Source organism: Dromiciops gliroides, chromosome X (assembly GCF_019393635.1).
Source record: "Dromiciops gliroides isolate mDroGli1 chromosome X, mDroGli1.pri, whole genome shotgun sequence".
In the NCBI taxonomy this organism is placed as follows: domain Eukaryota; kingdom Metazoa; phylum Chordata; class Mammalia; order Microbiotheria; family Microbiotheriidae; genus Dromiciops; species Dromiciops gliroides.
Window position 1 is genome coordinate 11,461,589 of NC_057867.1, and position 17,355 is coordinate 11,478,943.

General features: G+C 51.2%; 1 protein-coding gene across 5 annotated transcripts in view; it reads left to right on the top strand.

Annotated features, from left to right (window-relative positions):
- Nucleotides 1–3,688: 3,688 nt before the first annotated feature.
- The window catches only part of PCDH19 (protocadherin 19), a 117,707-nt gene continuing 104,040 nt past the window's right edge, over nucleotides 3,689–17,355 (top strand). For 2 of the 5 annotated variants that reach the window (XM_043974203.1, XM_043974205.1), the window contains exons 1-3: nucleotides 3,689–6,584; nucleotides 9,441–9,581; nucleotides 10,151–10,478. In XM_043974203.1, the coding sequence (XP_043830138.1) occupies nucleotides 4,444–6,584; nucleotides 9,441–9,581; nucleotides 10,151–10,478 (2,610 nt within the window). In that variant the 5' untranslated portion in view covers nucleotides 3,689–4,443. The remainder of the gene's footprint in view (nucleotides 6,585–9,440; nucleotides 9,582–10,150; nucleotides 10,479–17,355) is intronic. The other 3 variants (XM_043974206.1, XM_043974207.1, XM_043974204.1) reach the window with 2 other exon arrangements.

Below are 17,355 nucleotides of genomic sequence, written 5' to 3' on the forward strand. Positions count from 1 at the left end.
GGGATTGTTAATGGGCAAGACTCCTATTCAGACTATTTTCTCTAGCTCAATCAAATCCTGGAGGCGCCAGTTTACTTTTATCGATCAGCGGGTTCCTGACAGGCTTTGCCACAAGGAAGCAGCATCATCCTTTTTTTAACTCAAAGGGGAACAGCTCGCCTTAAAGTTTACGGCTAAAAGCCTCTATGCATAGCATGCAAACATTTTAGCAGGCTGCGAACGGTCCTGTTCCGAGAGAGCGAGCGGGCGAGCGAGCCCCAGACCCGTTTTAGGGAGATGCCAAACACAGAAATCACAGGATCCCGGGATCACGTCTTTAGACCCCGGGCAAAGGTTTTGGTGGTGGTGGTGGGCGGGGCGGAGTTGAGACCTTTTTAATTACTGCTAAATGCCCTTTGTTCCAACCCACTCCCAGCCAAGGTAAGTAACTCCGCTCCCCGGGGGGGAAAGAGCTCCCTCCGCTTGGCAGAGGCCCGAATCTCCGCTGTCCCTTCACCCCCACCCCCAACCTCGGCCCTGCTGGTCACTGAGCTATTCTTCTCCTTCCCCAGCCTTGCTGGTCCCCACCCCTCTCGGCCCCCTGGGCCCCTGCTCCCCCCGCTCCGGCCCTGCTGGGCCCTGGGCCCTGCCACTCCCAGGCTTCCTGGGCCACTTCCACCTTGCTGTCGGCCCGAAATCCGCGCCCCTACCCACCCATCTAAAGTGGGAGCTTTCCGCCGGCGCCTTCAGTCGGTGGCTCCTGCGCTAGCTACTTCCTGTCCTAGGTTGTGCCCAGCAGAGCCCCCTCGCTTCTCCTCGACCCTGCACCCCTCCACGACAGACTCTTCGACGCCGACTCCGTGCTCTGCGGTGGGGGGGGGTGGTCTCCGCCCTGGGGTGAAGAAATTTCCTTAGAAGTAAGCTTCATTTGTCCTTTCCTCTCCCCCCCCCCCCGCCTCCCCCTCCCCCCGTGAGAAGCTGATGAACTAGGGCCACTGAACTGGGGGAAGGGAGAAGAGGCTGTAGAGGGAGGTGGCCTGCTAGATGGCAGGTTTTTAAGAAAGCCCAGGATGTGTTCAATTTGCCTTCGGAGTGTCCCTTTAAGGGTGAAAGTGAACCCGCTTACGGAGCCGAAACCTTAGGCTGATTTTTGCTTGGACTAATTACGAGTTTGCTCTCCTAGCTGTCCAAAAGTCCCAGCCTCCTCCTTGCTCTGGGGGGCCGGCGTTCAAGGCTCAGAGCCGAGTAGGATGAAGAAGTCCCCCGCCCCCGCCCCGCCCGGACCCCGCTCTGGCCGCTGACCAAACAACTTCTTGCCCCTAGTATTTTTTTTTTATTCCTGCAGCTAGTGACCTTAATTAATGTCCCTAGGCAATGATTTAGAGGTCTCCCGTCCCGAGCCGGCCGCCGCCCCCTGAATTTATCAGGAGCACATTCACTGGGGTACACTGATGTCATTAGGTCTCCATTCTAGCTCTGTCCTTCCGCGCCCGGCGAGGAGTCGGCCCCTGAGCCTGCTGCCCACGCCGACCGAGCCCGGACCTCCTTGGCAAGGACCGACCGATGGGTGTACTGGCAGAGCAATACTCCTGCTTGAAGATGAAGAAGGGTCGATACTGGATTTGCCTTCCCCGGCCTGGGCTCCATTGACTGGGCTTTGGTTGGAACATGGCTTATGTATAGGAAGCTACATTGCAAGGGGATATAGACACCTCCCCCCCCACACTCACACACACATATACACATATGGCAGACCCAAGAGCGCAGCTGCTCCCCCACGCCCCCCCCCCACTTGTATTTCATTAGACGACGAACAAGTGGGAGAACGGAGCAAGAAGTGCAGCTTTAGTTACCGGCATCTTCGCATTTGCCCTGGTTGGGTGGTGGTGGAAGTAATGGGTGGGGGGCTGGGGGACGGACAGCAGAACTAAGCTTTCAGGGATCACACCCTTTCCAACCCTAGTTCTACATAAAGAAGATCCAAGTTAAAAAAGCAAAAACCAAAACCATAGGATCCCGAGCCAGGCCAATCTCTCTCTCTCTCTCTCTCTCTCTCTCTCTCTCTCTCTCTCTCTCTCTCTCTCTCTCTCACTGTCTCTGTCTCTGTCTCTCTCTGCCTCGCTCTCCCTCTCTCGTCCCCCATCCCTCCCTCCGCTATTTCCCCCCATCATCTCAAGTCGAGGGACAAGAGAGCCAGGAAAAAGAGAGCGAGGAAGAGAGAGAAGAGGAAAGAAAGGTGTCTCATTAAAATGATGGGAAAAATACAATCTCCCCTAAATCTTTCCCCAGCATCACTAAAGAAAGCGGCGGCGAGCGGTTCATCCAGAGGATGAACTGCGGCGCTCAAACCGAGCCCCTCCCGGCTTGGGTACCACTTCTCTGTGTGTAAGTTTCTCCCACTTGGCTCCTCCCCTTCGGCGAGCCGGCCCCGCCCCTCTAGCCAGAAACACGTTCTGCAGTCTGCTGATTGGCTGCAGCCTGGCGTAGCTCCGGCTCGAACAAGCCCTCTCTCCAGATTCCGTGGCCAGTAGTTTGCGGCAACGGGAGGAGGAGCAGCATAGGAGTAGGAGGCGACGACGGCGGCAGCAGCAGTAGCAGTAGCAGTAGCAGTAGCTGTAGCAGTAGCAGTAGCAGCAGCGGCATCGGCGAGGTGGTAGAGACAGAGACAGAGACAGAGACAGACAGACAGACAGACAGACAGACACACACACAGAGAGAGAGAGAGAGAGAGAGAAAGAGAGAGAGAGAGAGAGAGAGAGAGAGAGAGAGAGAGAGAGAGAGAGAGAGAGAGAGGAGCCGCCAGCAGGACAGCTTGTACGCTCAGTGCATGGCACTGACGGGGTGGGATTTTTAAACGCACCCACAGACGTCCCCAACTGCTGGTCCTAGGGATTCTGGCTGCCTGAGATTTTGTAAGAACTTAAAGATCTCTCCGCCGGGTACCAGCAGCATCTTCAGCTCACTCACACATACGCACACACGCAGGCATACACACACACACACACAGACACACACAGATACCTAGAGAGAGCTCGGGGAAGCACCCTTTCCGGGAGCCCAGAGCGAGCCGAACGAAAGGAACCTGGGCCTGCAAGTAAACTTTGACTGCGAGAGCGAGCGAGCGAGCGAGGGAGGGAGCGAGCCGCGGTACCCTGGTCGGGGCAGCCGTGCGTAGAACCGGATGCCGGCGAGAAGAGAATGAGCTTTGGTGGATTTGATCCTGCAACCGCTGCGCCGATTTCGCACCCACCCCAGCGGAGCCCGAGGTAGAAGGCGAGCCCACACCTGCGGTATCTCAGACTTTCTGTGCCAATCCATATCATTGTGACTTCTCCATCCTCCCTCTCCGATCCCCTTACTCACCTTACCCCCACCCGAGCTATTTGAAAGAACTGAGACTTTCATTTCCCTGGGCAAATCCCCTGGCTGTTGGCTCAAAAACTTGAGGTGGTGGGGGGAGTGCGCGCCGGGGTGCGGCGGTGGGAACTTTGATTGCCCGATAGCAGCCACCCGCTGCCCTTTGCCTCTAGTTGGGGGCGATTCCCTGCAGGCGGCCCTCTTGTCGGTGAAAGCGGACAGGCGGGCGTAGGAAAAAATCCCTTTGCGAACGAGAGCAGCCGCCTCCGCAGCCTCTCCCCTGCACGGTAGCCTGAGCCCCGGGACCCAGCAGCGCCTGAAAAGCCCCGGCGTCTGCAGGACTCTCTGCCAACCTCAGCCACAGACGCGGCTTTCCTCCCTTCCCTCCTCCAAAATCTATCTATTTATTTATCTTCAAAACAAAACACCCCACCCCCCCCCTCCCCGCATCCAAACTGACCAAGCTATAAGAACGCGCTTAAAGTGTGCTTGTTTTCTGCAGTAAGATTTGTGCATTTTTGGGGAGGGGGGAAGATATTTGCGCATGCCAGGTGCAAAGACATCGAAATCCCATACACAGTGACTGTGTGTGCGCTCGGGGCTCTGTGGCTGGGTTCTTGATTGTGCTTTAGCTTCTCGTTTGATTCGTTAACTTCTGTTTTTGACTCGGCTGTTCCTTGGACCAGCCAGAAGAAAGCTCTGTTCTCCCCTGTGCCTCCAACCTTCTTCCTTTCGCTGCCGATTCGGGGGGCTGTTGATCGCCGCTAACTTTAAAGGGACTGAAACCGAAGCGGGGGGTGGAATTGACTAGCTGGGCAGTCCGAATCGAGGAGAAGAGCTGAGCCAGCGCGCTAGCTCTCTCGCCCTATTTCTGTCTCCTCTCCCTGTCTTTGCCCAGCCTTTCCACATCCCAGACGTTTGGTTCGCCTCCTGATTCCTTTTGGTCCTGCTCTGCGGGACCCATCTTTTCTGCTTTTTCTTCACGCTTCGTTCCTCCCCGCTCAAAAAAAGGGATTACAAACAAAGTGAAAATCAAAATCAACAGGCTGACCACCCAAATTTTCTCCGGGGGGGCCGTGAAAAGGCGAAGTCACGGAGCCAAGAAAAATGGATTCTTTTTTCCCCATGCTCCTCCTCGAAGCTTTATTGTGGACCCAGGCGGCATCATTGATCAATTTAAAATACTCAGTCGAGGAGGAGCAGAGAGCGGGGACGGTAATAGCAAATGTCGCCCAAGATGCCCAAGAAGCCGGCTTTTTGCTGGATGCTCGGCAACCGGCTTTCCGGGTGGTCTCCAACTCGGCCCCCCACTTGGTGGACATCAACCCCAACTCCGGAATGCTTGTCACCAAACAGAAAATCGATCGGGACCTGTTGTGCCACCAGAGCCCCAAATGCGTGATCTCCTTAGAGGTGATGTCCAGCTCCATGGAAATCTGCGTGGTCAAGGTGGAGATTAAGGACCTGAACGACAACACCCCCAGCTTCCCCAGCTCCGAGATCGACCTAGAGATTTCCGAAACCGCGAGCCCCGGCACACGAATCCCGCTGGACGGCGCCTACGACCCCGACTCCGGCAGCTTCGGTGTGCAAACGTACGAGCTCACGCCCAACGATCTGTTTGGTCTGGAGGTGAAGACGCGCGGCGACGGCTCCCGCTTTGCCGAGCTAGTGGTGGAGAAAAACTTGGACCGTGAGACCCAGGCCTATTATAACTTCCGCATGACAGCCCTGGACGGTGGCGACCCGCCGCGCATGGGCACCGTGGGGCTCCGCATCAAGGTGATCGACTCCAACGACAACAACCCGGTGTTCCCGGAGGCTACCTACTTGGTGAGTGTTCCCGAGAACGCGCCCCTCAACACGCCCGTCATCCAGCTCAACGCCACCGACCCCGACGAGGGCACTAACGGCGAGGTGGTTTACTCCTTCTACGGCTTTATCAACGAAAAGGCCCGCGGCCTCTTCCAGATCGACCCGCACAGCGGCCTGATCTCGGTGAGCGGCGCCATAGACTACGAACAGGGCCGCGTCTACGAGCTGGACGTGCAGGCCAAGGACTTGGGACCTAACTCCATTCCGGCTCACTGCAAGGTAACCGTGAACGTGTTGGACGTCAATGACAACGCTCCGGTCATCAACCTGCTGTCGGTCAACAGTGAGCTGGTGGAGGTGAGTGAGAGTGCCCCGCCGGGCTACGTGATTGCGCTGGTGCGGGTATCCGACCGTGACTCGGGGGTCAACGGTCGGGTGCAGTGCCGCTTGCTGGGCAACGTGCCCTTTCGCCTCCAGGAGTACGAGAGCTTCTCCACCATCCTGGTGGACGGGCGCCTGGACCGCGAGCAGCGGGACCAGTACAATCTGACTATCCAGGCCCGCGACGGCGGCGTGCCCTCTCTGCAGAGTACGAAGTCCTTCACCGTCAAGATCACTGACGAAAACGATAACCACCCACACTTCTCCAAGGCCTACTATCAGGTCATAGTGCAGGAGAACAATACTCCTGGGGCCTATCTGCTCTCGGTCTCGGCCAGGGACCCGGACCTGGGCCTCAATGGTAGTGTCTCCTACCAGATTGTGCCCTCGCAGGTGCGAGACATGCCGGTCTTTACCTACGTGTCCATCAACCCCAACTCGGGGGACATCTACGCCCTGCGCTCCTTCAACCACGAGCAGACCAAGGCCTTCGAGTTCAAGGTGTTGGCCAAGGACGGGGGCAATCCTTCCCTGCAGAGTAATGCCACCGTCCGGGTCATTGTCCTCGACGTGAATGACAATACCCCGGTGATCACCGCGCCGCCCCTGGTCAACGGCACCGCCGAAGTCTACATCCCCCGAAACGCGGGGGTGGGCTACCTGGTGACCGTGGTCAAAGCTGACGACTACGACGAGGGCGAGAATGGAAGGATCACCTATGACATGACTGAAGGCGACCGGGGCTTCTTCGTGATCGACCAAGCCAACGGCGAGGTCCGCACCACCCGGACCTTCGGGGACAGCTCCAAGACCACTTACGAGATCATCGTGGTCGCCCATGACCACGGCAAGACCTCCCTCTCGGCCTCTGCCTTGGTCTTAATCTATCTGTCCCCGGCCCTCGATGCCCAAGAGTCTGCAGGGTCTGTGAATCTGTCCCTGATTTTCATCATTGCCCTGGGATCTATCGCTGCCATCCTCTTCGTCACCATGATCTTCGTGGCAGTGAAATGTAAGAGGGACAATAAGGAAATGAGGACCTACAACTGCAGGTAACGGCACCTGACCCCCCCCCCCCCCTTTGTTGTGTCAGATGTGGTGATGGTGATATTGTTTGTACGTCTCTGTGTTTAGGCAAACTGCTTTTTAAAAAATCCACAAATGCATAAAGTTTACTTAAATACTTTTTTTTTGAAGGTAGAAAAAGGTTTGTCCCAGCCCGAGGGGATCAATTCTCTGGCTCTGACACTTTGCTGTAAGACAGTCGTTTACTGTTTGCATTCTGTCATAATGATGATAAGCAGAGAAGCAATTATCTTTCTAAAATTTGCACAGCTGTCTCCACGAAGTTATGGCAGAAAAAAATAAAGAGAAGGAATAGTTTCCTTTCCAAAAAAAAATTGTACAGAGCACCAGCAGCACAGTAACCAGCGACGGAGCCTAGCTTTGGGCCAGGTTTGCCAGCTGCCCAGTCCCGGTGGAGGGGATGTGCCCGGGAGGGAGAAGCAGGGACTGGGAATTTGAGCTGGAATGGGGGAGGGGAGAGAGGGGGAGGAGGGAAGGAGCAATGCTATTAGAGAGCCTAACGTCTGTGCTCAGCCTAAGCGAAAAGCTGGTTGCAAAGGAAACAGTTTTCTCAGTCATCTGGATGTTTCCAAAGATCTGGGTGCTTTGCTGGGGTGTAGACCAAGCACCCAAACCCTTTTGAATCTCGATGGTTATTGTTATTACCACAATAGCGAGCGGGTGGGTGGGGGCCCGACTCCCCTCCCGGGCAAATTGGGAGCTCTTGCAAGGTAGAGGCATTATTAGCAGGGCACCCCACCAGAGAATGCCACTCTGGATACTTGGGTCTCAGGGTCTTTTGAGGGGTGTGTACATGGTGCCAGTGGGGGCGGAGGCGGGAATGCGAAAGGGTATAAAAGAAAGAAGATTTCATGATCCATTGATTAATTAAAGGGTAAACGCAGATACTCTTGTGCGGATTCTTCAAATCCAGACGGTGTTTATTATTTTTTACAGCACTACTAAATCAAATGTTTTTTTTTAAAGAGGTTTTTGGAGTTTGATGCAAATGACTGCCGGGTTTCTGTGTGCTCCCCCTTCCCACTCCCCCACCCCCCACCCCCGCCCCGGCCCGCCCGGACCCCGCAGGTGCGCGTGTGTGTGCGCACGCTTTGCCACACAAGCATTTCTCCTGGATCTCAGTTTGACCATCTGTGCTTGACGTATGCAGCAAGCAATCCGAAGCCGTCCTGGCCTGGGTCCGAGGCAGCGGCGGCGGAGGGGCAGCGGGGCGGCTTGGGTCGGAATGGGCGCTTAGAGGCCGAGCAGCCCCAGTTAGCCCGACAGAGGCGTACCCCCATGAATATCAATGAGGGCCCATAAAGGAGCAGCTGCGGCACCGCCTCTGAACTGGGGCTAATCCTGTTAGGAGGGAAGTGGCCCCGACTCTGCTTCTGCCCCGTGGGGTGGGGAAATCTAGGAAGGACCTAGCCGCTGCCGCTGCGCCTGGCCTGGGCCTGAGCCCGGGCCAGCGGGGCAGCCGGGAACCATGGAGCTTTCTCCAAAGTTGTATTTGGCCCGCGGCAGGGGCAGGTGATGGGAGCCCAGGGCCCCGGCCACCCAGCACAAAGTAAGGGAGTGTCTAAGCCCTTTGCCTAAATGAAAAAGAATCTAGAGCCTGAGCGAGCGAGCGAGCGAGACAGAGACAGAGAAAGAGAGAGACAGACAGAGAGAGACAGACAGAGAGACAGAGACAGAGAGACAGAGACAGAGAGACAGAGACAGAGACAGACAGACAGACAGACAGACAGACACACACACACACACACACAGTCACACACACACAGAGACAGAGAGAGCGAGCCAGCGAGCCAGCGAGCTCGGTGACATAGAGAAAGCCCTTGTTGAGCCCAGGGCCAGGCTGCCTACCCCAGGCAAACACCCGTCTGGGCAACTCTCCCCCTCCCCCCTCCAGACAAGCACTCTGCAACTCAGTATGGCTGGGGATTAACGAAGTACAATTCAGTGTCACGATTGATAAATAAATAAAGGGCAGTGCCCAGGATGCCTTTACTGGGTACTGTGAATGCCCCTTTGCCAGGCTGCCCAGCTTAGGTGAGCAAAACAACTGCAGCTGCCCAGTAATTCCGGGCAAGGATGCCGCTTTATCTATCTCTATCTGCATTTTTTTTTGAACAGCCAAGATCTTGGGGTTCCCCACCTCCTGCCCCCCACCAAGGCTAGGGCCCTCTCCGTCAGTGTGCTCTCACTACTTGACTGCCCAGCCCCTGGAGAGACTTGAGAAGGATGCCCCGAGCTTCTTAGCTGGAGGTGTGGGCCATGCCCAGGTGACAATAGCCTCTCTGGCTGTCTTTTCCATCCCCTATCGTCTACTGCCTGGGCTTCTCAGCAACCTGGGCTCTAGGGGCTGGGCTATTCTTTTTGGGTCAGCCTTAGGCTCCTCTGGGTGTCCTCTGGCAGCCCCTGACCCTTGAATTCATTTGTCAGTCTGCCATAGTCTCCTTTTTGGAGGAAGGCAATTCGCTTTGCAGAGCAAGACTGTCAGCCCCTTCTTTTTCCTTGGAAGGGAAAACCTGTATTATTTATCAGGGCTGCTCTTTTACTTAATCCTGTACAGAGACTGCATTGCAAAACAATGAGGAGTCCTGTGCTGTATGAAGTACTAAACAGTTTGGTGCATCTGCCCACATCTGAATGCCTCTCCTTGGAGAAGTAGCCCACTAGCCGCTGAGTCGTTCTGTGCTTGTGTCTCTGGCTGTCTGGGTCTGTGTGAATTGAATTGCATTGAGTTCTCTCTGTTCCGTTTCCAGTGCCACTGTGTGTAGGTCTGCCTCAGTGAGAAGCGTGCTGCTGAATGCACTAACCTTGACATTCTCTTGCAGCAGCTGCCTAGCCATCCCTCGCCTCTTCTGCCATTTCATAAAAAGGCCCAAACGGCAAGTGGAGGGTCTGCGGCTCTGTTTCTCCTGGGAACAGGGAGGAAGGCAGGAAAGCAGGGGAGAAACGGAGCCCACCGGGACCAGGTACAAAAGACCCTGCTCCCCATTCAGCCACAGTGGGCTGGGGGGAGGGGGGAGGGAGATGGGATCGTGGCCTGGCACCCATTGCTGTCCCCAAGGGCACTCCCGACATTCTTGGCTGACCAGGCAGGCCAGTGGTCAGTGATAGAGAAAGTCAGATGTCGAATGCCCCACCAAGGCTTACTGATCACTGGGTTAGTTTGCCCTCTCCTTCATCCCCATATCTGGCCTTCCACTCATAAGCGCTCTCAGGTCCGGTGGCAGCTAGCAGATTTGAGCGTCCGAGCTTCGTGTGGTATTTTGCCAATGGGCTCCCTTTCCCCCTGCCAAATTGTAATCAGCAAATTCAAAATGGAAGGCCCCCCGGCACTCAAACTGGCCTGCGAGCTTTGTGGTCCCTGGCTGATTTTCATCCGCCAAAAGCACTAAGAGGAAACAACTCGACGTAATGGGTGCAAAGAAGAAATTGAGGTGTCGGAGGAGCCCAAAGCCCTTCGGGTGACTGCTGTTTATCACTCAGGGCGGATTGCCAGGTAGCGTGAGAGATTCACTTTGCCTTCTCTGTAACACAGGATTGCTGAGTACTCCTATGGGCACCAGAAGAAAGCGAGCAAGAAGAAGAAGATCAACAAGAATGACATCCGGCTCGTGCCCCGAGACGTGCAGGAGAATGACAAGATGAATGTGGTCAGCTGCTCCTCCATGACCTCGTCCCTCAACTACTTCGACTACCATCAGCAGACCCTGCCACTGGGCTGCCGCCGGTCTGAGAGTACCTTTCTGAATGTGGAGAGCCAGGGCGGGCGGAATGCAGGCTCTGGCACCGTCTACCACCACACCTTTACGGTGCAGAGTGCCCAGCAGCCTGACCTGATCATCAACGGGATGCCCCTGCCAGAGGTGAGTGCGGGGAGCTCTCTGGGCTGCCCTACCCCTTGGTTTGGTAGCCGTCCCCCCACCAGCCTGGGCAAGTGGGGTTTGTTAAGGCAGCCCCTTTGGGGCTCAAGAGCCAAGATAGCCCTTCCTGGGTGCTGCCTGCCAGGGTAGCATGGATGGTGCCAGGGAATTTCTGCCCTGGCCTCCATGTTGCACCTACCAGTGACAAAAGACATTTTAGGGGGAAATGGAATAAAAGAAGTAGAAGTTTCATTTGCTGGCAACACCCAAGAAGTGGCAAGCAGGATAGGATTTCTCCCAAAGTTCTACAGGGCATTGACCCAGTGATGGACTCTACATTTTTTTTTCACTAAAAATTGAAATGACAGGGGAAGCTAGGTGGCACAGTGAATAAAGCACTGGCCCTGGATTCAGGAAGACCTGAATTCAAATCCTGCCTCAGGTGTTTGACACTTACTAGCTGTGTGACCCTGGGCAAGTCACTTAACCCTCATTGTCCCCTCCCCCCCAAAAAATTGAAGTGAGGAGGAAGAGGCACGAGCCACAAGATATTCTGCCTTATTGGCCCCACTTGCTTCACAGAGAGCCCAGCATTCTAGTAGAGGCTCTGGCAGGCTGGTGGAAAATGATCCAAGATAAGTCAAGTTATAGTGAAACTTAGACTCTACCTTCTGTTATTCTGAGGCTGTGATTCCAGCCTGGGATTTGCCATATTCCTGCTAACTGGCATTTTCCTTAGAGGGTGGTTCAAGGGAGGGGGACAGGAAGTAAATTTCCTTTGCTGCTTGCTAGTAGCTCTGGGCCCAGTTGATATAAGAGGTGGTTGAAACTGTCATTTACCAGGTGATTTTGCGGGGTGGGGGGGGGGATTGACTGGAAATATAGCTGTCCAGGTCTGACAGCACCATGGCAAGGTGAAACTGTTGTTCACAGTGTCTTTTTTTGGATTAACTGTCGGTCTCGGCTATCTGTGTCTGCAATTACCATGGCAAGGTGGAATTGTTGTTTACCATGTGGTTTGGGGATTGATTGTGGATATTAACTCTGTGTTATTGTGGATTAATTGTGGATATTAACTATTTGTGTTAACTATCTTGAATAATCAGAGGTTACAAAGAGTGTTTTCAAATGGAAGCATTTTCTTGAAACACTAGCAAAGTAGCGAATGTCTATTGAAATGTTGGAGGGGGAGAGATGGGTATAGGCATGGATGGGGCTCTATATGTGTGTGGTGGGGGAGAAAGGGGTGGGTAATGCTTACAGTGCTATGTCTGATTTTGTTTTGTCATTGAATAATGATGCTTGGTTCACCAATTACCAGAGTCCTAGAGAATCCCAGCTGAAAGGGATCTCCTAGATCCAGTCCAACCCCCTTATTTTATAGATTCAGAAAATGAGAACTGGAGCAAGGATGGACATTTCCCAAGGGCTACACATCAAAGTAGTGGTTGGTAGTATCAGAGCTAGCCCCAAAGTCTTTTGACTCCCTGTCCAACGAGTAGTGTTTCTGCTAGAGCAGGGCCTTATCTGGCATGGCATTGCAACCTCATTTGCATAGGACTGGAAGGATGCTAAATGGTTTCCTCATGCAATGGTTGTCCTGCTCTTCCATTCCATTGACCGATTTGATCAAGCCAAAGATCTCTTGGTCTAGCCACTCATGGCTACTTGACCCCACTCATCCATCCATTCATTCAGTACACATTTCTTAAGTCCCAATTAAGTGCCAAGCACTATACTAGTTATGGGGGGGGATTACAAAAAAACCCCAAGATAAAATAGTCTCTGATCTCAAGGAGTTTACATCATACTGTAATATAATATAATAATTTATATTATATATAATGCATATAATCTATAAAATGATCATATAATGTAATCAAAACAGATATGAAATACAGCATGAAATGGAAATAACACTAATGATTAGGGCTATTCAATTCAATTCAGTACCAACTGAAGTGGGGTTGGACTAGATGGCCTCTAAGGTCCCTTCCAGTTCTGGATTCATGATCCTATTGTGCCTAATACCATATTAGGTGATGGATATTAAAGACAAAAACCAAACTCTCTGCCCTCAAGGAGATTACATATTAGTGTGTGATCATGGGGGTGGGGGGGAGTGGGGGGGAAGTGACAACATTTTAACAAATAAGTAAATGAAATGGTAATTTGAGTTGAGAAGAAGGACTAACACCTGGGAGGTTTCATTTTGGTTCTGTTCAATCCAACAGACGTTTGGTAAGCACATATTGTGTGCTGGGCATTGTGCTTGGTACTAGGGAAAAAAGACCCAAAGCAAACAGTCTCTTCCTTGGAAGAACTTACATTCTCCTGGTGGGCTACAGAAGGGACCCAAATGAGTACATGTAAAATATATACTCAATTAAGACCAACTAGTTTGGGGGTTGCTGAGTGGGCGGTGCTAGTGGTGGCAGGGGGGGACAGGGGATGATCTATTACAAATGGCAAGAACAGCAAGGCTTTTGGATGAGACACCAGTGAAGGATGTCAGAAGTAAATTATTCATTCCCACAAGAAAGCGAAGCACAGATATAGTCAATTAATCAATCAATATGTATTTATTGAATGCATATTATATGCCCGGTACTGTGCTAGGCACTGTATAAATATTAATTAGTCTCAGTTAACAGTCCAAGAGACCAGTCCCCAGACTACTGAGAAGGGACCCTTTTATACATACAGTGCTTTCCCAGAGCACCCTTTGAGAACCATTGTCCTAATGCCCAGCAAGCAGGAGTGAGCACAAAAATAGCTATCTTCCTGTCAAGGAAAGGCTTAATCTCAGTGGCTTTGGCCTCCAGCCTGTGGCAGAGTGAAGACATCCACGTTCCCCATCCTCCAATGGCCAGGCCAGTGAAGACAGTGAAAAAGATTGGTTCTTCTACTATGAACTCACTGTTAGTGGATTAACACTGTAGACATGACTTAATTATAATAATATTAACACAATAAAGTTCCCTATTCACTATTTAAAAAAGAAAATGATTGGTTCAGCTGGGTCTAGTGTCATTTTAGCTTGGCTTGAGGTATTAGGGAAAATGGAAACCAGTGGCTAGAATATCATTATAACAGGCTGGGAATGTGCCTTATGCCAAACCCCCCCAGTCCAGTTAAGGCAAAGAATTGAATTCAGCTCATTCCCTCACCCCGTTTCTGCCTTCTGACTCAATAAGTCTGATGTTGTCATTATTCAGCAGATCTCCAGGACCTAGGTGCCATGTTAATTAGTATCCCACAGTGAGGATGGTCCCAAGTAGGAGAAAATCAGATTGGCCGAGTGGCTTGGGACTGGTCATTTCCACTGCATCTGCCAGAGTTCCATATGGGGGAGGGGGAGAAAAGGCAAAGATCCCCCTTTTCCTTATCTATCTAAAGGTCCCTCAAAGAGGGCTGAGCAGCACAAACTAAGTGATGGATGAAGTCCACCGAGGGTTTCTCTGCTCAGTTCTCTTTGTGAAAAAGCCTAAGCACAAGTGCCATGGGAATGGTAGGGAGCCCATTGGTGACGCCCAGCCTATGGGCATGTGGTACTGGTATGCCCATGGCATCTGAGGAGTCACTTTTCAGAGGTCTTCATTTTGGGTCTTTTTTTTTTACTGTCTTGGGCATTACAAGTCCAATCCAAGCATGGCCCCTGATACAAAAAGAGGCATAAACATAATTCCTGTCCTCAGAGCACTTAAAGTCTAATACAGAAGGGAAAGGACCGAGCATTTATTAAGTACCTATTGTGTTCCAGGCACTGTCTTGAGCTCTTTACAAATATTATCTCATTTGAATAGAAAATAAGCTCCTTGAAGGCAATAACTGTTTCACTCTTGTCTTTTTTATCCCCAGCCCCTAGCAGTATCTAACACATAGTAGGATTTTCATCATTATTTCTTAGATTGGATTAAATTGAATCTAGTTGGGGAGGCAAGCCATACAAGTACAAAATGGCCCGAATAGCACAAGATGGATTTGAGCCCAATGCCAGGTCACAGAATCCAGCCTCTGAGGGCCTCAGGCTTCCCCCTCCCTCCATCTGCCAGAGCAGTTACAGGCAAACATATACAGCCTTTCTGTTTAACTGTCAAGGTTACCCACTTTGATGCTGAATTGGGGAAGCTTCTGCATCAATGCACAAACACAGACAGCCGATGCCAAATGGAGCTGCCCAGAGAGGCGAGAAGTGAAAGGGCCTTTTAAGGCAATTAGGCTGATAAGGGGGTTGTAATAGAGCACCAGGCCCCAGAACTGGAACTCAACCTGTGGCACTTGGACAGAGAGCCACTGATCTGGACCAGGACCAACTGCCAGCCAAGGAGGTCGAAATCCCAGGGCAAACTTGAGCAAGTAACTGCCTCACATTGGGCCCCAGTTTCCCTCTTCAGGGAAGTGAAGGGATTGGACTAGGTCAGGGGTTCTTAAGATGTGGTCCGTGAACTTGTTCTTGAAAATATTTAGATAACTGCTTTTCAACATAGTTGGTTTCTTTGGTAAGGAATCCTTTCTATTTTATTTATTATATGTGCCAACACAGTGCCTGGCATATAGTAAGTGCTTCATAGATGCTCTATCGATTTATCTACCCATTGAATGCATTGAAAAACAGGATTTTGAGAAGGGTCCATGACACAAAAAAGAGTGACAAGTCCTGAACCCAATTGTTTGAGGTTGGGTCCAGGGCATTAAGGCCTACATGTGAATGGTGTGTTTGAAGGCTCTCACCTGAGTGATGTCATTGACTGCATATCCTGCCAGACTTCCACGGATCCCTTAGATGGCAGCTTCCTGTATCTTGGGGGCTGGCCACCCAATAGGGATGGTTGAAATAAAATGGTGGGTGGAGATAAGAAGCACCCTGCTATAAGCCACTATGGCAGACTCCAGCCAAACATTCTCCATTGAATTCTCCAAAATTGCATTGACTCAAGAGGGGTGGTGGAGGCAGAGAATAATTTTCCCAAAAAGATTTGGAGAGAACTAGAGAAAGCTCTGAGAGCATGGCCAACTCATGGAGAAGTGGGAAGCCCCAGAGAACACAGGAAAAAAACAGGCCCCGGGGAATGGCTGGAGACAAGTGGCTGACATTTTGAAATTTGAGTTGTTTCTTATGATGGGGGATCTTGGCATCCCAGTGTTGATTTGGAAAGTGTCTTGTTGTAGCATGTAATCTCACAGAGGGTAGGAACTGTTTTAGTTTTTGGCTTCTTCTCTGAAGTGTCTAGCGTTGTGCCTGGCATGGGGTAGGTGCTTAGCAAATATCTGGTGAATTGAATTCCAGGTCCTATGATCCAACATCTTCATTTTTTCTATGACAGAACTCTTGGTTTTTATCTTTTAAGAGACCTTCTTGATCATAACATGGTAGGCAGGTGAGGGAGCATTTGAAAATCAATGCAAACTCCTACTTTGTTGAGTCCTCCTAAGAATCTACTGGGGGGAAGCTAGGTGGCGCAGTGGATAGAACCCTGGCCCTGGAGTCAAGAGTATCTGAGTTCAAATCCAGCCTCAGACACTTAACACTTACTAGCTGTGTGACCCTGGGCAAGTCACTTAACCCCAATTGCCTCACTTAAAAAAAAAAAGAATCTACTGAGCCTTTCCATTGAACACTCTCAGGATGTTGAGTTTTTAGGACATTGACATTTGAGCTCATCCACCCATCATATAGCTAGCACTGGGAAAGCTTTTTCCAGCTGGTCTCAGCTTGGAAGGCATGTTCCCAGATAGCCTCTTCCATTGTTGTCTCCATGCAACCGACACAGAACCCAGTTAGTTTACATTAGGATTTGCTAATTTATTATTATCATTCCTGATTAGCAATTAGCTGGTTACCTTAGAGATCACTTCTCTCCCTGTGCACCATCTCCAAAGTTGTGTTCAGCCAGAGTCTTCTTACTAATGATCCTGAGATTTCATCCCCCATGGGGATTGGAGGTAGGGCATTTTCCATAGAGAGCTCTCAGCTTTAGGATTCCTTTTTATAATAGTCAAAAAGGATAATTACCATTACCATCATGTTTATTGTTACAGTAGTCTTACCAATATCCACTTCTGACACCTCTCTGGTGGGTGACCCTGGGCAAGTCATTTAACTTTTTAGTGACACCCCCCCCCCCAGGATAACTCTCTAAGGTTGCAGAATAGGTACTAACCTGCTTGAAGAAATTCTTTATTGGGAGTTCCCTAAATTGTAAAATTAGAGATAAATGAGGTAGATACCTCCAGATCTAGATCTGTGATCCTAGATCCTGATTTTATGTGGAGAAGCCAGTCCTGGAATCAGAAAGTCCTGGGTTCAAGTATTACCTCTGATACATGCTGGCTATGACACTGGGCAAGTCCCTTAAGCATTCAGTGTCCAGGCCCACTCTCTGACACTACAAGTTTTGTGTGAGCCATTGATGCATTTCTGTGGAGGGAGTTTCCACACTCGAAGTGCTCCACAATGATGAAATTCAAGCTTTAGACTCCTCTGGTTACATAGTAATTTAATTAATGATATTTTTTGGGATAGGGACTGAACCAATGATTTCATTGGTGCAGAAAATTCCTTCTACCAATTAAGGTTGGCACCTTCTCTGCATCCTAGAGAACTGCCCGGGTTGATGGACCCAATGAGAGTCAGCCAGTCAGCATGTGTCAGAGATGGGTCTGGAACCCAGGTGTTGTTGGCTTGAAAGTGATCTCCCTATACACACTCCAATGTGTGACTTTATTGATAATAAAGACAGGAATAGGGACAACAGCCTTTATGCTTACATCATTGTGTCTGGGCCTCATAATAACAGTTCTTGCCATTCCTCTAGCACTTGGCATATCTCCTTTAAGCCAAACCTGTGAAGGAGGCATTACAGGCATTTTGTTCCCC